Source organism: Schistocerca americana, chromosome 4 (assembly GCF_021461395.2).
Source record: "Schistocerca americana isolate TAMUIC-IGC-003095 chromosome 4, iqSchAmer2.1, whole genome shotgun sequence".
Taxonomy (NCBI): domain Eukaryota; kingdom Metazoa; phylum Arthropoda; class Insecta; order Orthoptera; family Acrididae; genus Schistocerca; species Schistocerca americana.
The window spans coordinates 441,651,445-441,677,877 of record NC_060122.1 but is presented as its reverse complement, the minus strand read 5'-3'; the positions used below and the strand labels follow the sequence as shown (position 1 = coordinate 441,677,877).

At 38.8% G+C, this 26,433-nt stretch overlaps 1 protein-coding gene across 1 annotated transcript in view; it reads right to left on the bottom strand.

Annotated features, from left to right (window-relative positions):
- Positions 1-5,663: 5,663 nt before the first annotated feature.
- LOC124612750 (importin-4-like) overlaps positions 5,664-26,433 on the bottom strand; it is a 112,830-nt gene continuing 92,060 nt past the window's right edge. Inside the window, exons 13-19 of the mRNA XM_047141141.1 lie at positions 24,051-24,202; positions 23,609-23,802; positions 17,297-17,479; positions 10,131-10,339; positions 7,404-7,536; positions 6,700-6,874; positions 5,664-6,620 (exon numbers count right to left, since the gene is read on the bottom strand). Of these exons, the coding sequence (XP_046997097.1) occupies positions 6,502-6,620; positions 6,700-6,874; positions 7,404-7,536; positions 10,131-10,339; positions 17,297-17,479; positions 23,609-23,802; positions 24,051-24,202 (1,165 nt within the window). The 3' untranslated portion in view covers positions 5,664-6,501. The remainder of the gene's footprint in view (positions 6,621-6,699; positions 6,875-7,403; positions 7,537-10,130; positions 10,340-17,296; positions 17,480-23,608; positions 23,803-24,050; positions 24,203-26,433) is intronic.

The following is a 26,433-nucleotide window of genomic DNA, read 5'->3' as shown; positions in this document are numbered from 1 at the left end:
TAGGTAGGGCGGCAGGTGATCGGCGTGAAAGGAAGTGCTCCATCGCAGCGAGGCCCTGGACATGCGGAATATTTGTGTATAAGGAAGTGGCATCAATGGTTACAAGGATGGTTTCCGGGGGTAACAGACTGGGTAGGGATTCCAGGCGTTTGAGAAAGTGGTTGGTGTCTTTGATGAAGGATGGGAGACTGCATGTAATGGGTTGAAGGTGTTGATCTACGTAGGCAGAGATGCATTCGGTGGGGGCTTGGTAACCAGCTACAATGGGACGGCCGGGATGATTGGGTTTGTGAATTTTGGGAAGAAGGTAGAAGGTAGGGGTGCGGGGTGTTGGTGGGGTCAGGAGGTTGATGGAGTCGGGTGAAAGGTTTTGTAGGGGGCCTAAGGTTCTGAGGATTCCTTGAAGCTCCGCCTGGACATCAGGAATGGGATTGCCTTGGCAAACTTTGTAAGTAGTGTTGTCTGAAAGCTGACGCAGTCCCTCAGCCACATACTCCCGACGATCAAGTACCACAGTTGTGGAACCCTTGTCCGCCGGAAGAATGACGATGGATCGGTCAGCCTTCAGATCACGGATAGCCTGGGCTTCAGCAGTGGTGATGTTGGGAGTAGGATTAAGGTTTTTTAAAAAGGATTGAGAGGCAAGGCTGGAAGTCAGAAATTCCTGGAAGGTTAGGAGAGGGTGATTTTGAGGAAGAGGAGGTGGGTCCCGCTGTGACGGAGGACGGAACTGTTCCAGGCATGGTTCAATTTGGATAGTGTCTTGGGGAGTTGGATCCTTAGGAGTAGGATTAGGATCATTTTTCTTCGTGGCAAAGTGATATTTCCAGCAGAGAGTACGGGTGTAGGACAGTAAATCTTTGACGAGGGCTGTTTGGTTAAATCTGGGAGTGGGGCTGAAGGTGAGGCCTTTGGATAGGACAGAGGTTTCGGATTGGGAGAGAGGTTTGGAGGAAAGGTTAACTACTGAATTGGGGTGTTGTGGTTCCAGATTGCGTTGATTGGAATTTTGAGGTTTTGGAGGGAGTGGAGCTGGAAGTGGGAGATTGAGTAGATGGGAGAGACTGGGTTTGTGTGCAATGAGAGGAGGTTGAGGTTTGCTGGAAAGGTTGTGAAGGGTGAGTGAGTTGCCTTTCCGGAGGTGGGAAACCAGGAGATTGGATAGTTTTTTAAGGTGGAGGGTGGCATGCTGCTCTAATTTGCGGTTGGCCTGTAGGAGGATGCTCTGAACAACAGGTGTGGATGTGGGAGAGGAAAGATTGAGGATTTTTATAAAGGATAGGAGTTGATGGGCGTGTTGATTGGCTGAGTGGATGTGTAGGTGAAGGATTAGGTGGGTGAGGGCAATGGATTGTTTGGTTTGGAACTGGTATAGGGACTGATGGAAAGAAGGGTTGCAGCCAGAGATGGGAACTTTAAGTGTGAGGCCTTTGGGGGTGATGCCAAATGTCAGACAAGCCTGAGAAAATAAAATATGGGAGTGTAATCTGGCTAGGGCGAAGGCATGTTTGCGGAGGGAATGTAAATAAAACTTAATGGGGTCGTTGTGAAGGTGTTGTGAGGGTGACATGGTACTAGAAGGTGGAAAGTGGAACACGAGGCTGAAATGAAAATGAGAATAAATATGAAAAAATATATGGGGAGAGATAAAGGTAAAATTAGAAAGCAAATGGAGATCTGGTGTGAAAAAAGGCGAAAAAGGGTTGGTTAGGGCTGGGCTATGTTGATCCTGTGGTGAACTTGTGTAGGTAGATAATGATGTGCATAAAGGTTAGGTGGTTGTGTTGCCGCCAAAACACGTTAAAGGGTGGAGAAATTCGGGAAAATTTCGAAAAAACTACGTGAGGATGTATTAAAAGGAGTGGTTTGGTGGTGGCAGATTATGGAAATGAAGCTAACAATTGTTTGATGACGTTAAAACCTGTGGGAAGCGGCTAAAAATGATCGGTGATGTGAGAAAAACGGAAATGGAAATAAAGCAAAAGTTATTAAAACTGCCGAAAGGGTTGTTTAATAGCTGAAAGGAACTGTTTGTGGACTGGAAACGGTGGATTTTATAGCAGCAAAGCGGAAAAAAAATTTTTTTGGTTATGGTTTGGAAGTGATTTACGTATTATTACGTATTATTGAGTGTATATCGACGGGATAAAATTGTATACTGGATTACGGTAAAAAAGGAGAAGGTGAATAGAAAGTGATGGCAAAAACAGAAGGAGGAAATAAGACGACAGAAAAGACTTCGAAATGTAACAGTGACAATAACAATAACGATAACAATAACAAACGTGATTGTTGGCTTCAAATTAATGATATGAATATAATAGAGGGAAACATTCCACGTGGGAAAAATATATCTAAAAAGAAAGATGATGAAACTTACCAAACAAAAGCGCTGGCAGGTCGATAGACACACAAACAAACACAAACATACACACAAAATTCTAGCTTTCGCAACCAATGGTTGCCTCGTCAGGAAAGAGGGAAGGAGAAGGAAAGACAAAAGGATATGGGTTTTAAGGGAGAGGGTAAGGAGTCATTCCAATCCCGGGAGCGGAAAGACTTACCTTAGGGGGAAAAAAGGACAGGTATACACTCGCACACACACACATATCCATCCACACATACACAGACACAAGCAGACATTTGTAAAGGCAAAGAGTTTGGGCATTTTTTGGGCAGAGATGTCAGTCGGGGCGGATGTACAGAGGCAAAGATGAAGTTGAAAGACAGGTGAGGTATGAGCGGCGGCAAATTGAAATTAGAAATTGAGGCCTGGCGGATAGCGAGAAGAAAGGATATGCTGAAGGGCAAGTTCCCATCTCCGGAGTTCTGACAGGTTGGTGTTAGTGGGAAGTATCCAGATAACCCGGACGGTGTAACACTGTGCCAAGATGTGCTGGCCGTGCACCAAGGCATGTTTAGCCACAGGGTGATCCTCATTACCAACAAACACTGTCTGCCTGTGTCCATTCATGCGAATGGACAGTTTGTTGCTGGTCATTCCCACATAGAACGCTTCACAGTGTAGGCAGGTCAGTTGGTAAATCACGTGGGTGCTTTCACACGTGGCTCTGCCTTTGATCGTGTACACCTTCCGGGTTACAGGACTGGAATAGGTGGTGGTGGGAGGGTGCATGGGACAGGTTTTACACCGGGGGCGGTTACAGGGGTAGGAGCCAGAGGGTAGGGAAGGTGGTTTGGGGATTTCATAGGGATGAACTAAGAGGTTGCGAAGGTTAGGTGGACGGCGGAAAGACACTCTTGGTGGAGTGGGGAGGATTTCATGAAGGATGGATCTCATTTCAGGGCAGGATTTGAGGAAGTCGTATCCCTGCTGGAGAGCCACATTCAGAATCTGATCCAGTCCCGGAAAGTATCCTGTCACAAGTGGGGCACTTTTGGGGTTCTTCTGTGGAAGGTTCCGGGTTTGAGGAGATGAGGATGTGGCTCTGGTTATTTGCTTCTGTACCAGGTCGGGAGGGTAGTTACGGGATGCAAAAGCTGTTTTCAGGTTGTTGGTGTAATGGTTCAAGGATTCCGGACTGGAGCAGATTCGTTTGCCACGAAGACCTAGGCTGTAGGGAAGGGACCGTTTGATGTGGAATGGGTGGCAGCTGTCATAATGGAAAGCTGCCACCCATTCCACATCAAACGGTCCCTTCCCTACAGCCTAGGTCTTCGTGGCAAACGAATCTGCTCCAGTCCGGAATCCTTGAACCATTACACCAACAACCTGAAAACAGCTTTTGCATCCCGTAACTACCCTCCCGACCTGGTACAGAAGCAAATAACCAGAGCCACATCCTCATCTCCTCAAACCCGGAACCTTCCACAGAAGAACCCCAAAAGTGCCCCACTTGTGACAGGATACTTTCCGGGACTGGATCAGATTCTGAATGTGGCTCTCCAGCAGGGATACGACTTCCTCAAATCCTGCCCTGAAATGAGATCCATCCTTCATGAAATCCTCCCCACTCCACCAAGAGTGTCTTTCCGCCGTCCACCTAACCTTCGCAACCTCTTAGTTCATCCCTATGAAATCCCCAAACCACCTTCCCTACCCTCTGGCTCCTACCCCTGTAACCGCCCCCGGTGTAAAACCTGTCCCATGCACCCTCCCACCACCACCTATTCCAGTCCTGTACCCCGGAAGGTGTACACGATCAAAGGCAGAGCCACGTGTGAAAGCACCCACGTGATTTACCAACTGACCTGCCTACACTGTGAAGCGTTCTATGTGGGAATGACCAGCAACAAACTGTCCATTCGCATGAATGGACACAGGCAGACAGTGTTTGTTGGTAATGAGGATCACCCTGTGGCTAAACATGCCTTGGTGCACGGCCAGCACATCTTGGCACAGTGTTACACCGTCCGGGTTATCTGGATACTTCCCACTAACACCAACCTGTCAGAACTCCGGAGATGGGAACTTGCCCTTCAGCATATCCTTTCTTCTCGCTATCCGCCAGGCCTCAATCTCCGCTAATTTCTAATTTCAATTTGCCGCCGCTCATACCTCACCTGTCTTTCAACTTCATCTTTGCCTCTGTACATCCGCCCCGACTGACATCTCTGCCCAAAAAATGCCCAAACTCTTTGCCTTTACAAATGTCTGCTTGTGTCTGTGTATGTGTGGATGGATATGTGTGTGTGTGCGAGTGTATACCTGTCCTTTTTTCCCCCTAAGGTAAGTCTTTCCGCTCCCGGGATTGGAATGACTCCTTACCCTCTCCCTTAAAACCCATATCCTTTTGTCTTTCCTTCTCCTTCCCTCTTTCCTGACGAGGCAACCATTGGTTGCGAAAGCTAGAATTTTGTGTGTATGTTTGTGTTTGTTTGTGTGTCTATCGACCTGCCAGCGCTTTTGTTTGGTAAGTTTCATCATCTTTCTTTTTAGATATATTTTTCCCACGTGGAATGTTTCCCTCTATTATATTCATATCATTAATTTGAAGCCTATATATATATATATATATATATATATATATATATATATATATATATATATATATATATATATACTAGACTATTTGTTGTTCACTCTGAACACTGGTTTCGGGCTTCTTCCACACTACTCCATCCTATACCCACCTCTTCATTTCTGGGTGACTATTGCGAACCACATTGATTTTAATTGGTCTACTACATTAAACCCTTACTCTTACTACAGTTTTTACCCCTATACTTCCTTTACAAAACTGATGACTTCTTGATGCATTAGAATGTATCCTATCGATTGATTCCTTCTTTCTTTCAAGTTCTGCCAATATTTCTTTTCTCCTCAAGTCATTTTAGTACCTATTCACTCACTGGTTATAGTGCAGACAAATACCTTCAGAAGAGACTTCCAACATTTAAATTTGCATTCAACATTAACAAATTGTTTCTGAACGTCATCGTATGTTATGGCTGGACTTTGGCAGCCAATTTCTGAGGCAATTTTATTTTGGTTACAACAATTTTAGAGGTAGGAACTGTATTGATGCAAAGGATAATGATTATGAAGCACCAATGCAATGATATTAGAAGTGTGTGGTACACAGAAGGTCCACCAGCAGGAAGGACCTGAGCACAGGAAACCTCTTCATAAATAGATGACAAGATTTTTTAAAGAAATACTTTTATTTTCAACATTTTCTATATTTTGGGTGTAAATCCCAAGCACTAATCTTAAATCATAACATAGAAAATCGTTAAAAATATATAAACATTTAAGTCTAATAATGAATAAGAAATAAATAATTAAAATATCAAAGCTATGGAATATAACTTTCTTTTATGGTCACAACATGCACCTCTTGTGGTAAATGAAGATATATATATTTATCAGATTGGAAAGTACTTCAGAAAATTAATTTTTGCTGCCTGTTCTGTAAAATAATCTAGTAGCATACACAGTAAGTTTTCACTGTCACAAAAACATTTATAGTTTACACTGAAAACAGTGCGAAGATTTGGCATGCAGACTAGTTGTTATACCAGTCGCCACTCATAACAATAATTTACATGCTCTTGGACATAACATTTTCTTTCGAACCTTAGCACATAACAAACCCACAAAATGGTGAGAAATCCGATTTTCATTGCTTTCAATGGTAGTGAACATATATTCAAGAAATCTCAGTCTTCATAATGAAACAATGAGTATTAACAGTTGCCATACAAATGTATTATTTTTCCATCACCTGAGATTGATATGAAATTTGAATGGTCCAATTTCATTTAGTGAACACTCTCTGCTACTCTCAAACAATAAACTCTTAGGATTTGGGTCTCAATTTGCAGACAAAAGGAAGTTTTATGGAGAATATAACTTCAATAAACCACAAAATATGGGTAGTACAAACTGCAAACTTTTCTTACAACACTGAAACATGGAACACCAACAAAACTATGAACAAAATAACACGAAAATCATGGAGCAGTCTTTCTATTTAACATCACGCCAATGCAAAGCTAACAAAAATGTTCATCGTTATTTCGATCAGTCCAATTAATTTATGGTATTTGCAAAGAGGATACTACCTCTGCAGATATACCAGCTAATGTTGTATTGAACTCTTGTGGGAAATCTCTGTGCACTTGGTGCACAAAGTTTTTGACTAGATCCAAAGTATCTGTAGGAAAGAACAAAATATTAGTCGAGAAATAATCATATCTAGCATTACAATTACATGCAACAGTAAATTCAAGTACCTGTGGTGCCCTGTTTTTTGTGTAGGACTTGAAAACTTGATGCTAAAAGGGCACCGAGATGTGCCACCAGCTGTGGGTGGCCTAGCTGATACAAGTACAGGAGGCATTCGTACACTGTCTTGTTCTCATCAAAATCCTCCCTTAAGGGTAAATACTCCACAAATACAGGAAATACCTGGCAACAGCACAAACAACAATTTTAGTTCAAATTTCTATGTTGAGCATTCATTACTGTGTAACTGATGCAGTTTTTAAGTATGCCACTGTCATTGGTATTTTAAAGTTGGCAGTAAAGAACAGTCCAGAAGTGTTGTGTGTAACATGAACTGCAAGAGGTTTAGCTGCTAATGAAAAGATATTTTCCAGTTTATCTTTAGTTTACACCAACTGAGACACTGTGCTGTGTTAGCTGAAATCTGGGAAAGTATTTTCCAGTTTTGTACTTGAGAAGATATACAGTGCCAGATACATCTACAGCAGTCAGAAACAGTCGATTTTTTTTACAGCCAGTATTTTTCAAACTGCTTGAAACGAATCTGGCACCAAGTTACAAAATGACCTATCATTGCACATGATTCAGTCTTTTCTCTGTCATATAACACAACTTTTAAACATTAAAATCATTGCAGACAATCCAATAATGAAGAATAGGGTACTCCAACAACAAATGACCAAAATTTAATCTTATGTTAGCTAACAGTTACCTGATGAACTGGTACTCCTTCAATGTTAGTCATGATAAGCCTAGCCAAGGCACCACAAATATTGTCTAATGTGCATGGGTATTTCTCCTTTCCAACAGCATTTGACAGAGCCATCAGTATTTGTTGATAGTGACTTACTGTTAAGGAAGCCATTAGGACACAAGACAGACATGCAAAAAACTTTTTAAAAAAGAATACAACTATGAAGAAAATTTAGATTGTATATCACTCATCTTTCAAGAGACAGAGCATACATGTACAAAGATCTCTTATGATTAATGTATCACAAACACTGCTGCATTAACCATATTTCAGTATTTCATGGCGGTCATGTGCACGCATGTGTTTGTGGGGGAGGGGGTGGGTTGGGGGGGGGGGGGCGGGGTCACCTCGCATGCACACGCTTTTCTGATGAAAGTTTTGGCTGGAAGCTTATGATTAAGTGCCTTTTTGTTGTGTCTGCCTGCAACTTAACTATTGTCATATTTACGGCAAGTAGCAACCTGTATTTTCCTTCTGTTGGTGTGTAACTTCCATTCAAAATTACCCACCATCAGTATTTAAATGCTAGCAACTTCATTTTAAAGTCATGGGAAAGTAAATGTTTTAGTAGTACGGAAGTTCTATTTTCCCCTCTTTTGTGGCACCTACTCAATATGGCTTCTCTCTTCCACTGTCCTCTAAAAAAAAAAACAGTTTCACTTTGTTATTAGATATATTTCATCACAGAGTCGCTTTCATTGTACAAGCCGTTCTTGTCACATTATTAACATAGTTGAATATTTACAATAGGTTAAATCATTGTGAGGCTGGTGACTGATCTACAATACCCATCTTCTGCCAACAGTGAACTTGTATTCAACCAATTCAAAGTATTTAAGAAGTATTTTTTCCAGAAAACAAAAGTTTCAAACTAAATGGGTAAATAATGACAGCTGAAGGCTTTGTGCACATTGACAAATCTCTTTAAAATTTGACCAATCTTGCTGGAAAAAAATTGGTTTAAGTTTTACACACTGTTTGGGACAGTCAATTTGTGTACACCTCATGTTTGGTCCACTGTACAGTACAACAGAAAAAACTGATTTGTGTATTAAGTAACTTAAACGAGAAGTCACTCCACATCACCCTCCCTTTGACAGGTTTGTGCTGTTACCCTCTAGTGCAGTTAATGTCCTGATAAGGGAAGTTAAATTTAATGCTATGACTGGATTTTTATTTGGTTTTAACTTCCACTGCATTGCAAAACATTATCAGCAACGCACATACTGACAAGTCTTCGTTATTATTTATTTTATTGGCAGATATTCCAGAATACCTATTTTTCATAGAGCGTATCTCTATACATGATGAATGTTATGAAGAAGATGTTGAATTATCTTAGCTTATAATGTGCTCATATGCGGAATATTTCAAGTATTTTGGAGACAGGAAAGAAAGAGGAAATTCCTCCAACACTGTAAACTGTAAGTTAGAAGTTGGAGTTAGAAGTGTCAATTGGCACCTCATTTGGTGCACATGATTTGGAGTACCATTCAAAGGTGCTTCAATTTTTATCATCATCATCATCATCATCATCATCATCATCATCATCAATAGAGTATATAAATCAACAGAAAGCAGGGAAGCTTCAATGAAATTTCATTAGCACTGCTAGCAGCAGCTGTTCCTAAAATATTTCGACTTCTCTCAAACCACAAATCAAGTTTTTCTTAATTAACCTGATTATTTCCAAGCAATTAAGCCTTTTCCATCTAAACCTCTCACACTTGTCAATTTAAAACTCCACTGCATGATTTCTAGGGAATTTTTTTCTGCTCCATTCAAACATTTGACAAAAAATATTCAAATGAATGGCTGCTGAATCGACAGAAGATTACATCAGTGTGCCTGTGCAAAATTTTTTTTTGTTTCAGACTCACAGAAACAAACTGATCTTTCCAGCTGATAAGCTCAATGATGGGCCTTTTTTTATCTCTAAGACAATACAATGCTTCAGAGTGCAATACTTTTTGACCTGTTCAGTTGAATACCTAATGAATGGTCCAAGTCTCATACAAAAGTCCTTAATTGTTATCACAGAACAAAGTACAGCAATGTAACTGTCAAAGAGAATTATTTCTCATGAAAAGGCACAACACCCTATTCATCCTATAATTTTGTAAACATGCAAAGAAATACAATCACAACAATTATGAAAATGGTAGACTGCTACTCACTCTAAGGACACACCGAGTTACAGACAAGCGCAACATAAAGAATGTTACAAAGCTTTGGCCACAGCATTCTTCATCGAGAGGTAGCGGTCGTGTGATGAGGTGTATCTGGTTGGGTGAATGTGTGTTTTCCTTTCTTTTCTGAAGGCATCTTTGGCCAGAAGCTTAGCGTGTAACAATCTTTTTGTTGTGTCTTATGTGCAACTCAATGTGTTATCTTTACGGTGACTAGCAATCTACCCTTTTTGTAATTGTTGATATTCCAACCTGGACTTTCCTTTGTCTGGAATAAAAACCACTAAGAGGTAGAAGGGTGTTAGGGAGTCATTTAGTTTTCTGTCATACAGTTTTAGAGCACATAAATAATAACAAAGTGCAGATTTCTTTTGAGGAGGAGCATCTGTACATTGTAATAAATATCCCGTGATTCTCAGATACTTACCCTTCTGCATTCAGTTTCACACAACAGTTAAAAATGAAAAATAACCAAAGAAATAAATTCAAAGGATACGAAAAGAGAGCTTCCTTTCCAAATTGGCACAGCACACCTACTCCAAAGATTGCATTGTTGCGCACTTCCTCACTTTCATCTTCTGTAAGCTGTAAGAACACTGGTAATAGCTGTGGTGCGAACTCTTTGGTGTATGGTCCTAATTCGGGCAAGCATTCTGCCAAAGTACCAACTGAGAATGAACGTTGTGAAGCTGAACATCTTTTCCTCTGTGAAATAAATATTACATCCATATCAGAGTAGCATTGAGTATTCTCTCTATAAAATAAAAAAATCCACACTATCAAGAGGATTAACAATTTTCAAATTATGGATGCATGAGAATCTATGAAGGTAATATGCTGCACAATCAAATTACAAATATAAATATTCAGGAAAAACAAACAATATTTTGAATAGTATTTATGGACATGTAAATGTGGGAAATATCTGAAATTGTTAGCATTCACTTTGTAAAACTGCAGCACTTTAGGAAGCAACATTTTCCTTATGGAGCACATGCAGTGGTACAAAATTGAAAAAATATTGTGTGTTTTTGTCACTTTGGAATGTCCTGTATTTTAAAGCATGTAATAGGAATACATGGGTCTTTTTGACACTAAATACCATATTTACCAGAGTTAACATGACCCCAATTACAAAGGAGGCTCTTTTTTTCCAACGGGCTTAGAGAAAAATTCATTTTTAACATATTCCAAAATCGAAAACTTTTACTGAAAAAGTACCTGCCAATAAACTTAACCTTGTCCTATTCTAAATGCCATTTATTGATTGTCTACATTTTGATAATACAAAGAGATACAAAACAAATGAAGAGAAATGATTTACATTAATTTTTGGGCCATTTCTTTTCTACATTTTTTCTTACTAACACTGCTGTCTGTGGTATCACTACATACCACCACCACCACCACCACCCCCCCCCCCCCCCTCCAAATAGCACAACTGGAAAATTTATATCTTTGATGTCACAAATTTTTGGTTACTTCTTCCGGATATGTTGTGATTTCCGACATTGTGATTACTGTGAGTCCTGAGAACACAGCTGTTTTTATCTGAATAAATATCTGAGTTTGCTTTGATAACATTGTCAGAATGTTTCAATTTCTCTTGCTTCTGAACACATTGTCTGCCCACCACACTCTCATTGACTGCATAGAGCCAGCAGCTGATGCGCCCCTTTCACTCTTGTCAAGTCACAGCGAGTGTCGGAAACATTGCAGCACAAAACACACAAGTACGCCACTAGCCCCAATCTAGACTTTAACCATCTCCTGCAGAAATGAGAGCTCACCTTAGTACCAGATAGTAAGTGTGTGCATGAATCACAGTGAATTGAATCTGGTAAGTTTACATGCGCACGATTGCTGTTACTGTGATGCATAGTTTTCTTTCTTTAAGACATTTGCAATCACCAAAATTTTTTAGTGGTTAACCGCAGTATTTTAAAATTGGGCAGCAGAATGTTTAAATTAAATAGCTGGCAGCACTGGGAAAGATAGGTTGGAGTTTGACTTCCTATCAACAGCAAAAGAAACTGGTAATTTGTCTAATATCATGTAGGGCCCCCTGAGCACACAGAAGTGCCACAACAGGATTTGGCATGGACTCTACTAATGTTTGAAGTAGTGATGGAAGGCACTGACACCACAAATCCTGCAGGGCTGCCATAAATCTGTAAGAGTAGAAGAGGATGGAGATCTCTTCTGAACAGAATATTGCAAGGCTTCCCAGACATGCACAATAATGTTCATGTCTGCAGTGTTTGGTGCCCAGTGGAAGTGTTTAAACTCAGAAGAGTATTCCTGGAGCCACTGTAGTAATTCACTCCAATTGCACACACCCCACACCATTACAGAGCTTCCATCAGCTCGAATAGTCCCTAGTCCCCTGCTGACACGCAGAGTCCTTGGATTCATGAGGTTGTCTCCATAACCACGCATGTCCACCCACTCAATAGAATTTGAAACTAGACTCATCCAATCAGGCAACAAGTTTCCAGTCGGCAACAGTCCAATGCTGGTGTTTAAGGCCCAGGCAAGGCGTAAAGCTTTGTGTCATGCAGTCATCAAAGGTACACGAGTGAGGTTTTGCCTCCAAAGCCCATATCGATGATGTTTCGCTGAATGGTTCGCATGCTAACACTTGTTGATGGCCCAGCATTGAAACCTGCGTCAATTTTTGGAAGGGTTGCACTTCTGTCATGTTGAACGATTCTCTTCAATCCCTCGAGTTCTTGCAGTATCTTTTTTCCCGGCTGCAGCGATGTCGGAGATGTTATGTTTTACCAGATTCCTGATGTTTACGGTACACTCTTGAAATGGTCGTAAGGGAAAATCCCCACTTCCTCACTACCTTGGAGACGCTGTGTCCCGTTGCTCATGCACAGACGAATTCCATATTCAAACTCACTTAAATCTTGATATCCTGCCATTGTAGCAGTAATAACCAACCGATATTACAACTGTGCCAGACACTTCTTGTCTTATATAGCCATTGCCAACAGCAGCTCCATATTTTGCCTGTTTACATTTATCTATATTTGAATATGCATGACTATACCAGTTTCTTTGGAGCTTCAGTGTACATCATTCAAAATGTGACATTAGCTTAACTGGAAAGGGAGGGGGGAGGGGACAGAGACTGCTTACAGCTCTATTTTAGAGTACATTGTCCTACCTCTAACAATTTTGAGAAACAATGGAAAATTTAAATCAAGATTTTCAGAAGGGATTTTCATACATTTGCAAGAGGGAGAGAGTAAGTGTTAACTGCAGCTTGAATGGAACCATCCTGGCATTTGCCTACAGCAATCTAAGGAAGCAACAGAAAACTTAAATCTGGATGACTAGATGGGGTTTGAACTGCCATCATCCCAAATGGTAGTCCTGTGTGCTAATGAACAGGAGAGTACTTTATAAACTTAAGCTATGAGCTACAGATTACATTGGAAGACCTAAGAAACAAAACTAACAAAATCAGGAAACTCACAGACAAACAAACCAGACAGCAAACAAGAATCAACAAACAGAGAATAGAAAGGGTGATTTCTGATGAAGAAAGAAGGAGGAGATCTGAGAGTAGTAGTATTGGGCTGACAGAAAACTGAAAAATTCTTTGTATAAAGTTGGCTTGAGTGGTCTAATGAAGGCCATAAAATGTAAATAAATAAATAAATAAATAAATAAATAAATAAAATTAAGCTTCTGCGGCCATCGTCACATTCAATAAAATTCCGACTGGGACAGCACATCAAGTCAGTGGTGGTAGAAGACCAAGAAGAGTGTGGCAAACAGACTGATTTTAGTGAAGCATGTGTACTGGCAAAACGGCCTCTTACTTTCAGGAGGAAGATTAGAGAGGTAATAGAAATAGTCAAGCGACTGGCCAACATGAACAGAGAAGACGGGTACTGACTTCAGTCGTCTTGGCTGCCAGCAATAACAGCATTACGTGGTGATAGCTCACGTGAACCAACACATACAGGTGCATGGGAGACCCCAGTGGCCCCAGGTACATAGAGTACAGGTGCGCCTCGGATGGCACTAGAAAGCAGGAAAACCACGCCACGTCACAGCTGCCGCCTGGTTTTCCATTTGGTGATTTCCACCAATCACAAGCAGTAATGCAAACACCAATCAAGATGTCGTGTTTCCACCAACGAAGAGAAACAATAAAAACACAAATAAAGACTTCTAACATCCTTCCCCTTCATCCTAAACAGCCTATCAGAATTAGATAACAGCCATGTCTGCAGGTATATAAGAAAGTTTTCTCATTCAGGAGTAAACACAAACAGCCTAAAGGATGTCACTTGCACTAAGGACCGAAATGTCGGTAGCTTATATTATTGGCAATGTGGTCACAAACCCAGAAAATTTTTATTGAAGTAGAATACTTGACTGAACTGTGCCAAGAAACTGAAATTTCTACAGCTGATACATCTAAATCACACATAAATGCTTATTTACAATTAGAGAAATAAAACAAGTACAAAGCCTTGTCAGACTGACTAGCAATTTCAAGGCAGATTTCTACATGAGCTCTCCACCCCAGAAGATGCATTAATGTACAAGGCCTCCATTGATCGACACTGAATCATTTACGTAATACGTATCTGAAGGAAGGTGTTTATTAAGTGATATATGCATGATATCCCCAGTGAATTACAGCACTGAAGGAGGAGGAGCTATTTTGTAAATAGAAAACTTGCACATTTTGTTGTGATTTAAGGTGTCACAAATGTTGGAATGGCCATCATCTAGATCTACATCACCACTCTGCAACTCACATCTAAGAGCTTGGTGGAGGATTCACAGAATCACTGAATATTTCTCAATCGTTCCACTGTAATACCATGTGGGTAATCTGATCACCTAAATCTTTCCATGTGAGCTCTGATTTCTGTCATTTTATTAGAGTGGTCATTTCTCCCCACGTAGCTGGCAATCAACAAAATATTTTTGCATTCAGAGGAGGAAGTTGATGGACATTTTGTGAAAGAAAACTTTGCTTTAATAACTGCGAACTGCAGCAGACATATCGCATTCACATCCATGACTCAAGGCCCCCCCCCTCCCCCCACCCATTTTGGAAGATGAAACAAGCTGCCCTTCTTTGATGTTCTCCGTAAGTACTATTTGGTAAAGATACCATACCATAAAGCAATACTTTAGCAGAGCAAGCAACTAATTGGATTGAAAATATGAACAAGCTTAAAATGCTACTGCAGTAGGACAACATGCATGCTTCACATCAAGAGTTGTCGCTGCAAAAGTGTTTAAGAAATATTATGAAATAGTTTGGCTCATGTGATTGTCCTGTGGCCTTAAAAATGTTTTGGGAGAAGAAAGGCCATTTGAATAAAGATATCAATGGTGTACATGAGTATTACGCAGCTCGAAGAATAAATTTATTTTCCAATACAATGTATCATTGGAATACTACTGGACTAAATGCTGCCAGAAATTTTTGTTTTGCAAAAAATTAATATTTAATTACCAAATTTTTCAATCCTCTTATATAATCCAATATACAAGCATTCCGTCACGAGAAGATGAAACGAAACTTGCAATGGTCAAATATTTTATGTGGCACATTAGGTATGACTAATCAAGAAAAATGTTACACTACCACTTTTTCTTGTGGTGGTGTGCTTTACATAGGTCAACATAAACATGGTACTTCTTACTGAACTAAAGTAACAATGAAGCTTATGGTGGTAAAATGAATTTGTTCAAATGCATTAGAGCCATGGAGCATGTTTTACAAGTATGTTTTGAAATTATTTTGAATTATTGCTTATGATGTGGCTCAAGCACGAACAAACAACAGCCGAGTTTCAAATTGGGTTAGTTCTTAAAATTAGATAGAATGTTTTAAGAAGATGGATCCTATCTTATGAAAAAAAAATTTGTGGACAAACAAAAAAGGCTATTTGGATGCGACACGAACACAAACTAGACAGAGTCTATAGCATATTTCTACAAGTATTTAAATAATTTCAAACCTGACAGGAGCAAAGGCCTTGCAATCCCACCAATGGACATGCACAGTATCCTCGCAAAAGCCAAAAGTGTTTTAGTAATAAATGACAAGCACAAATTAATGGAAAAATTTCCACTTAATATTTTTAGTGGGGGGTATTTAGTTGCTATCAGCCATTATCCTACGTACAGTATTCAAGTGAGATGCTACTTTGGTCAATCTTAACTTTTTCGCATCCAATTGCCTATTATACTAAACAGAAAATGATAATTACTGGAAAAAAAAAAAATTGCCCAGTCAAAGTACTCAAGTATGCTTACCCCACACTAAGGGGTTTACATACCAACCTAGTACACTATTACAATTCATTAGCACATACAATCCTAGCCTATATTAACATTCACTGACAAGCCAAAACATTATGTCCACTGCAGGCACACGACGCAGTAACAAAAATACGTAAGCAGAACAGGCATGGATGGCAGATCACCCTAACTAAGATATGGGCTGCAATTGGGGAGGTACATTGAGGTAAGTGACTGACACAGGACAGATTATTATTAAGCAGAGCTTGTGAGTGAGTATCTTGGAAACAGTGAAGCTGATCGAATGTTCACGTGCTACTGTTGTGAGCATCTATGGAAAGAGGTATGACAGTGAAACTACCAGTAGGCATTAAATGGCTGGATGTCCATGACCATGGGGTTCGGAGGCTTGTCTGCTCTGCAAAGTAGGATAGATAGTGATCTGTGCTGTCTCCCTGCCAAAAGAGCATAACTGTTTCATAGTATACTGTTCATCGTACATCACTGAACATGGAGCTCCACAACAGACCACCCCCTACATTTTCACATGTTGACCCAATGACTTTGGTAATTACTATTGTATGGGTGCACGACCATGGGGATTTGACCATCTATCATTGGAAATATGGTGGATCTTTGGGTGAATCATGTTTTTGTGACACTAGGTCACTGGTCGTCTCCACAAATGCTGTATCAAGTTGAACAGCAGCTTGAAACATGCAGCGCCCTACAGATGCAGGCTGGTGGGAGGAGTATTATGCTATGAGAGAGATTCTCCTGCACTTGCATGGGGCTTGTGGTAGTAATCGAAGACATGTTGACAGCTGTGAACCACCTGCATGCCTTCATGCTTGATGTCTTCCTTGACAGCAATGTCCTCTTTCAGTAATATAACGGTCTATGTCCCGGAGCCAGAACCACGCTACAGTGGATTGAGAAGAAATACAGTGAACTCAGGTTGTCTCAGCAGCCAAATTCGGCTAATGTACATCCTATGGAACCCACCTGGGTCGCCACTGCCGCACATGCAAATCAGTGACCTGTTATTTATGTGAATTACATGACCTGTGCATAGGCATTTAATGCCACTTACCTCCAAAAACCTGCCAACAAACTGTAAGATTCTCGAAATGCAGGATCAGTGATATTTCATTCCAAAGACTGACAGACAAACTTAAGCTGGTAGTCAATGTTTTGACTCATCAGTTTGTAAGTTACATACTAAATGCAGCACTCAATATAAAACACTATCCCTTCAAAATTAAGCACTTTTCAGAATTAGGATACAGGAGTAATTATTGGTCACTTAAAATATGATTACCATAACTCAATAAAGCAAATTTTTTATCCGAGTCTCATATAAACTGAACTTACTGTGTTTTTCAGGAAAAGTGGCATCAGCATACCATAATATTGTGCAAATGTTTCCTGATCCATAGCTTTTGCTAATGCTGGCAAAACATCACCAGCACACTCCAGCAGCAGTTCATCTTGTTCTGCATCTGGCTCGTCATCTGCTATATTTGTATCGTCGTCATCTTTATCCTGACATTCCGTCTGCATAAAACAAAAGTGTTTCAAAAGACATTCAAAATGCAACAACAGCAACACAGAATGTATGTTTAATACATATTAAGCATGTGCATTTGCACAACTGTTGTGTGAGATGTATATACAACAGCCACTAAAAGCATACAACCACTACAGATAGTGCATTATTTTCATCTCCATGTGTAGTTTCTTAACAGTTGTTCCTTAATAGGCGAGCAGTTGCCCATCCTCTTTGTTGTTCCCATCCTGGATACCAACATAAATCGGACAAAAATATCCTACATAGTGCATCACTATGAAATCATGGTTTTACATTGACATTCATAAAATAATCCAGAATTGAACAACCCAACAGAACCAGTAGGGTTCAAACAAGACTTTCCACCAATTGGTAATAGGTTAAAATACATTACATGATACAAGTCAAAATGAGACGTGAAGATTACATTATTACACTATACATATTGAGTCTTCAATGACCAAGTGAATCATGGTACAGAGGATCTCTCAAAAGCATTGCAAGTTACATAAAATCTAAAACAAAACATCTTAACTACAGTCCAAATTGTAATGGAAAAATTAAAAAAGTTAACATGGAGAGGCACAAAGAATTCAGATTTATTTGCACCAACTGTAAAACATGCATTAAGGAGACTGCTCAGTGATGATTGGGATAACTGCTGTGATTGAAGCATATATATTCTTAAAAGTACCAAATACTGTGTTCTGCATAATCTGCCTTCTGCACATCTTCAGTGGAGTAATGTGATTAATGTAAATCTATGTTTTAAACAGATTTTCTGTCTAGCATGTGCCTATATTAGCCTAAGAAGAATCACTTGCATCTCTTAAGTGAAAAGGTTTTCCAGATTTATTTTTTACTCAGGCCACAAATATGATGATCAAACAATGGAATCTTCAGGTAGGAGTATCAACATTGTGGTAAAGACAGATTGTTACTTATGGTAAAGAACACATGTAAAGTTGCAGACTTGCACAATTAAAACAAACTTACATAAAGCTTACAGCCACAGCCTTCATCAGTACACCCCCCCCCCCCCCCCCACACACACACACACTCTCTCTCTCTTCATGCACGTAACGCGTGTGTGTGTGTGTGTGTGTGTGTGTGTGTGTGTGTGTGTGTGTGTTTTACTGATGAAGACTGTGGCCGAAAGCTTTTTTTAAGTGTCTTAATTGTGCCTGTCGGCCACTTGACTTGCCTTCTTTACAGTAATTAAGAACTATGAGGATCATTTACCTTACAATATCTTGAAGGAATAATAGCTGATCTCTTTTTTAAGTATGTATGGCACATTACTATTTTACGGTATGTTTTACAACCTGTATGGTCTCTTTGCTATGGGTCTACAGAACAAATATATCTAATATAATGTAGATCAAATAAGATTTCTAATGATACTGTGATTTTTACAGATCATCTGTGTGACCTATAAAAGATTTTAGAACTATTCAGAAAAGGGATGAAGTACACTGATCTATGCAACTTCAAGAATGAGAATTGATAACCTGGAACAGTAACTGATCAAAGTTAAACTTCTATGAACAGAATTATGAAGCAGTAAAGATAAAGAATTCTAAATACTATACAGTGAAATCCAAAACATTTTAAGTGATAAAAGATACACATAGGATCCCCTTTTGCATTTTCGCACTTTATGTATGATATTTGTACATAACAGGCATCAAAATATTTGTCGGAGACCTGTTTATTATCTAATAAAAACAGTTGGTGTAACCAGAACTGGTAACTGTATGGAAAGTAGAAACATTTGACTCAATTTTATACATCATAATCGACATTTTCGGAAAGACTGCAGCTGTAATTCATTATTTAAATAATGAAATACTGCATCAATTATGTATTTTTTCATGTTTACCACAGCATATTTCAAGACACTTTTCTTGTTAACTGCAAATATTTAAGAAAGTATTTTGTGTAGTGTTTGCATCTGTGTTGTTTTTGTCTCTTGTACTGCAGTATTCTTTTTGAGGTTATCAGGTACTAAGGCTCCTCAATTATTTAGAAAACTGCACATATGCAACTACCACTCTCACTGTTTGTCTGTGAAACATCACAAAAAATACATATGTAAATATTGCCACTGGTAATGAGAAATTCTCAAAATGAGTCTGGCTAAGCATGAAAAAACAATTCAAAGCCAGTGAAGATTCAACTAGCACTACAAGTGGTCAATTGACGATCAAAACAATCACAAAGCTCTGCATGCACAATACAGACAGTTTGGAAAGGGTTGCGATTGGTCATTATCTCTCTATTCAAAAGTTCCTAGTTACTACCATCAGCCACCATGCCGAGATGAGCTTCACAGAAGCAGAAGACGCGGCAAGAACTGTTCGGATTTTTACAAATTTACCACTTCAGATCTGCTGAGTGGAGCACGCTGATTTGAGAAATTTGACCATGTAATATTTGTAAACACTACTTGATGGCCAACGCCATGCCAGCGCCACTTTACGTCAATTTTTCTCCATGAACATTTTTTCATAAAGCATAAATTTCGGGAAAATTATAAACAAGGCAACACAAAATAAGGTATGAATTAACATTTGGGACATAAATTTCGGGAAAATTATAAACAAGGCAACACAAAGTAAGGTATGAATTAACATTTGGGACATAGGAAATTTGACAGTACCGAAACCATAGAAGTGGGGTTATACTGTGTGTGTGTGTGTGTGTGTGTGTGTGTGTGTGTGTGAGAGAGAGAGAAAGAGAAACGGAAACATTTGGGACATAGGAAATTTGACAGTACCGAAACCATAGAAGTGGGGTTATACTGTGTGTGTGTGTGTGTGTGTGTGTGTGTGTGTGTGTGTGTGTGTGTGTGTGAGAGAGAGAGAAAGAGAAACGGAAACAGTTTTTCTTACAATTATTCAGTGTGAACACCGATCACACATCAAGTCAATATGCGAGTTATACCGAAACGTTGATCAATGCAACAACACTGTTTCGAAAGTCGGATAGATCAGCTGGTATCCGAGGCACATACACATGATCACGTCACATCACGTGTGAACATGGAGGTCATGCATAAAATGCATGTGTCAACTGGACCCTTGTGCTCAATCCACTGGCTGAATACAACGTTGTTTAACGAGTCATGTACTTAGGTATGCCAGTGAGGCGGCACACCTTCTTGTTCCCAAATAAATGAGTGTTTTTCAGCTTCTTCCCATTGAGGCATGGGCCATAGTTGTAGCACACCAAGATAAGAAACATCAGTAGCAGCTGATTCACTGAAAAAGAAAGGCCCATAAACTTTCCACAGGGATATTTCTTGGGGGCTAAGTGTGAAAGACTCACTCGGTCAACACATTTTTCAGTCACTGTTTGTCATTCCTTACTCTTCCCACTGTGCACAGGTACACAAACAAAACTGTTTGAGTTGCTCTTTCATTTGGTGTATTTACAATTTTAAGTTGAATGTAATAAATGCTACAATGCCTTAAAACTGGTATGTTCATTTTGAAACACCCTGTACATTTAGTCATTTTTATATATTTTGTAGTGTTGTGTGTTTACTACTTAGGCATTTAAGGATACAGATAATTTGTATTCTGGCTTGTGAATAATGACACTATACTTTTCTGATATGAAATTTTTAAGGATTTGAAACTTTTTATCTTCATAATTTTTATTCTTTATAAAAAAAATCCAGAAAACAGTTCCTTTTCTTCTCTATGCACAAATTAATATTACAAGTCTGGTGAATAATTGATGGACTTCCTCTGCCGTTTGACACCTTGCATATACCTCTCTTCACAAACACAAATGGCCAATGTCCAACATTGTTCTCATGAACCTTTTGGGGAACTGGCTTTGATGCATGCTATATTTTCTACTTCTTTGCGTATTCAGTATCTACCCTTTAAGGTCTTCCCTCTTTCTTCCATTTACATCCTTTTTCATCTTGCACAGGACATCAGCTACTTCAGCTTTGAACTGACAAAGCAGGTTCTGATTATTTTTTGGTAACCTGAGAGTTTGTGCAATAGCCTTGGATTTACCACCACCATATAAATGAAGTGGATAAATAGCTGATAGAAGTTATAGCACTATCTGATGTTGATTCTCTATAATGCAATTGGTGACTAAAAGATCCACTACTCCCATGAACTCTGTGGAAAAGAATAATTTATGAATGATGAGCTTCAAGCCTTTTTTGGCCTTCTTATCCAATTGGTTCCCCTTCCTTAGTGATAGAACTAGAAGAGGCACTCATGCGACCGTCGTCACTCTCCAACAACCCCATGAGCGATAACACCACTCCTCTTTCCATAAAATATTGCTGGACTCATTATCCAAAAAATGAGTTCTTTGCTTGCAAGTGCAAAAGTTGACGGATTTGTAAGATTTAAAAAATTGCTCAGGAATTCTAGGAATAATGCCAACCATAATCATTTTTAATCCAAATATATCTTGACATTACCTCCATTCCATAATATTTATTTAAAGTTGATAGCTTAAGTTTCTAAAGATCAGTACTAATAAATCTCAACAGCTGAAATACAAATGTCCACACTACACAGAATTCCCAAGATGCAACTGTTCAAGTAGTTTAAGGAATTCTCTCAGTGCAGCTTAACATTCCATACTTTTAGTCTGAAATGTCACGAGTTTGCTACACACAGCCACTGTGAGTAAATGCTCCTCACTATGCACATACAGCTGTGTATCACAGGCTTTACATATTTGTCAAGCTCGCCCAAGGAGTTTAAAATATTCCACACAGAACTTAGCAATTTACATACATTTGACAGATATTCACCAAAAAGAAATTGGTGCTCAGATAAACACTTAAATAAGAGTATCAGCTCTCAATACTTACTAAGAGCGGTGATTTACTGAGTAAGTTAGAAAACATTTTATTCCTACTTTGACCTTGTTCTCAACTATAATAACCACTACTTTCAGGTAACAGCAAGGAAACAAAATTAGCAACTGACAGCATTGGAAAGAGGCACGCAAAATGTATGCTGTAAAAAATTATAACTTAAGATATGCATACATATGCACAATTAATTTAAATGACACTGTCACTTCATTCAAATCTTTCAAACCAACTTTAAAACAATAGAGTGGGAAGCTCTTTATAACACCTTTTCTATTGCTCTGCACCAGTCAGATGCAGCACTTTTATAACCATTTTATTTAAGATGTGGCCACACCCTCCTCGTGCCACTCAAATGCAGATAAGTCTTCACTGTTTGAGAGCATCACTGGATTTTGAATTGGATGAATGTTCTGGGAGGGATGTTCATTTCAGTGTTCATAACACTCCTTGGTGAAGTCAAAAATTTCTGTGACCTGAAAATCAGCCCAAACTATCTTGTGTACCTTCAGTGTACACCTGGTGGATTCTGGTAAGTGCTACTTAAAAATGAGTTTTTCTGGAACTGTCTACTTAAGAACTTGCACCTTGGCAGATCGTCTGAGATGTGGAGGAATAAAACCGGATGCAGCAGGCAAAAGCAGTGTGTGTGTGTGTGTGTGTGTGTGTGTGTGTGACAGTGGCAGTAACATCTTCATGGTCTTATTCAGAAATGTGTGTCTTGGTTGTACATGTGCTTTTTTCCCCACGCAGGGGCACAGTATTCAGCAGTCAAGCACACATTAAATTGGAGCAGTGAATAGCATGTGCGTATTTGCTCCACAATTTTTTCCAGTTATTTTGTGGAGAAGCTTTACTATTGTGCAAGGTTTCTTTGACAGTTTCATACAGTGCTGTTTAAATGAGAATGTGAGTGAAAGTGACACCTAGAAATTCAGGTAAGCATTTTTGAGAAATTATGATGTCGATCAAAAAATGTGTTGTGTGGGCCTCTTTATTATGCAAATGGAATGCTGTGACATAGGTTTTATTTACGCCATCAAGTGATTGACAGTCTTGAATGGGTTAGGGAACGCTTCATACTTTTCATGAACAGAAATTTCAGCTAGAATGCCTATTTCACCAACAGGCAGTAAGCTACATGAGGAAGTGCTTTGTGACAGTAAGAACTACTAGGACTGAAATCTGGAAAATTTGTACACATACAAACTTGTTAATGGATCCAAAATTTTTCAGATATACAATGTAAATAACCAACCTTGAAAGTCATAACATCCTGTATGCAATTAATTATGGCATCTTTATGCCCTTCCCCTTCCAGAACAGGGTGCTTTACTTCCTTCAATAACTCAGTATACGCTTCGAGGGCAGTTGTTACTACTTCCCTTTCTTCATCCATGCGAATCAGTTCAGCACACTTAGGAACGAACATGGATAATGCTTTCATCAAAGCTGAAACAATTCCATAACAAATTATGTTAAGACCTTTAAAAAACTAAAAGTTAAATTTAAATCAATCATAATTTTCTTCTTGTTCTCACTTAATGGATATGAAGTGATTTTATTTCATGCAACTGTACAAAATATGAAGGTACTGTATACATAATATTATTACTCTAATTTGAATTTGATAATGACGTAAGTGAATCAAATACAAGTGACATTCGAAACACAGATTGGTTTACCAATGGTAGCAGTACCTGCTTTTCCTGCTGGTGTATCTATCTTTGAGAAGTTGATGCAGAACTGTGAAAGTGTTTCAATCGCTGCTTTGCGGATATCATCTTGAGGGTAATTTAGCAGCTTGTAAACCTCTTCAAAACAGCCTTCAAGGTGCGGCAGGAAAGCAGGACTAAACAAAAATTTAAGTTGTATCATGTTATGATAGTCAGCTGAACCATACTTTTATCCAACATTTATTGCATTAAAGCAATGCTTACACATGTAAAAAACAAAACAAGTTAGTAAAAATGCAAAAACATTAAGCCTGTCGATGGAAAGTCCTTGTGTGATGTAATTTAGCAGTAAATATCACCCACCAAGTAGCAGAGTCATCTAAAGGCACATAAACATGACACAGAATTTTGCTACCTTTCGAACTAGTCCTTTCTAGAGTTAAGAGTACACACAGACTGTTTGGCTAAATTGTACTAGTTTCAACACAGTCCATTCAGCTTGAGAAACAGAAATGCTCACGTTGAGGACTGATCTAGCATTTGTATTTAAGACTTACAGCTCTCTGTTTAAAAGAGGGGAGATACCTTCAATACTGAAGCATGTCTCTGTAACCTAAAGCAGAACAGGCATTTATGATAACCAAATCCGAGCACAGAACATGCGCAGATATTTTAATGTACATTCAGGGTGTACACGCGGACAAGGAACAAAAATTCCCAGATTTTTCCCGGTTAAAAAGACACTTTTTCCCAGGAGAAAATACAGCTTTTCTGTGTTAAGTGATAGTATACTTTTCCTCGTAACTGTAAAACTTATCAATCCTTTGAATGGTTATGGTTTTATACACTAAGCTATCTGTGTAACCAGTTGTTTATCAGTGGAATATTTCCTGAATGGTTGAAATATGCTGAAGTTAAGCCACTGTTTAAGAAGGGAGATAAAGAAATAGCATCAAATTTCAGTCCAATTTCACTTTTGCCAGCATTCTCAAAAATTTTAGAAAAAGTAATGTACAATTGACTTTGTAACCATCTTATCTCAAATATCATACTGTCAAGGCCACAGTTCGGATTTCTTAAGGGTTCTGATATTGAGAAGACTACCTATACTTACAGTGAAAATGTGCTAAATTCACTAGACAAAAAATTGCAAGCAACTCGTATATTTTGTGATCTGTCAAAGGCATTTTACTATGAATCAATATGCTTTTAAGTAAATTAGAATATTATAGGGTAACAGGAAATGCTGCAAAACGGTTCAAATCTTGTATCTCTGGCAGGAAACAAAGGGTGTTATTAGGAAAGAGACATGTATCAAGCTATCAGGCATCATCCAGCTGGGAACTAATTACATGTGGGGTCCCACAAGGTTCAATTTTAGGGCCCTTTTTCTTGTGTATATCAATGACCTTTCACCAGTAACGTTACCATAAGCCAAGTTCGTTTTGTTTGCGATGATATAAACATTGCAATAAATAGCAAATCAAGTGTAGTCTTAGAAAAGTCAGCTAATACAATATTTGTGAACATTAATCACTGGTTCCTAGCCAATTCTTTGTCACTAAACTTTGGAAAAAAAAAAAAAAAAAAAAAAAAAAAAAAAAAAAAAAAAAAACACTACGTGCAGTTCAGAACTTGTAAGGGTGTCCAACGAGTATATGCCTAACATATGATGACAAGCATATAGAAGAAGTGGACAGTGTTAAATTCTTGGGATTACAGCTTGATAATAAATTCAAGTGGGAGGAGCACATCACAAAAATGCTGAAGTGTTTCAACAAATCTCTATCTGCAATGCGAATTGTGTCAGACATAGGGGATATAAAAATGAAAAAGCTGGCATACTATGCTTACTTTCATTCCATAATGTCATATGGGATTCTTTTCTGGGGTAATTCATCAAGCCAAGCTATAGTTTTCCAGGCACAAAAACGTGCAGTAAGAGTTTTATGTGGTGTGAACTCAAGAACATTCTGCAGAAGCCTGTTTAGGGAACTAGGGATACTAACTACTGCTTCCCAATACATTTATTCCTTAATGAAATTTGTCATTAAAAATATATCATTTTTTCAAACCAAAAGCTTAATTTATGGGATCAATACTAGAAATAAGAATAATCTTCACAAGGATTTAAAGTCAGTTAGTCTTGTAAAAAAAGGTGTGCATTATTCAGGAACACACATTTATAACTTGCCAGCAGCCATAAAAAGCTTAGCAACCAATGAAATTCAGTTTAAGAGAGGCCTAAAGGACTTATTGGTGGACAACTCCTACTCATATTATATAGATAAGTTTATTTATTTGAGTTGTAAATATTTGTCATGTGTGTTGTTCTTGTGACATGTTCACATCCTAGAGGACCTCATCACTACAGGTCAATTGGAATGAATGTAAATCTAATCTGATC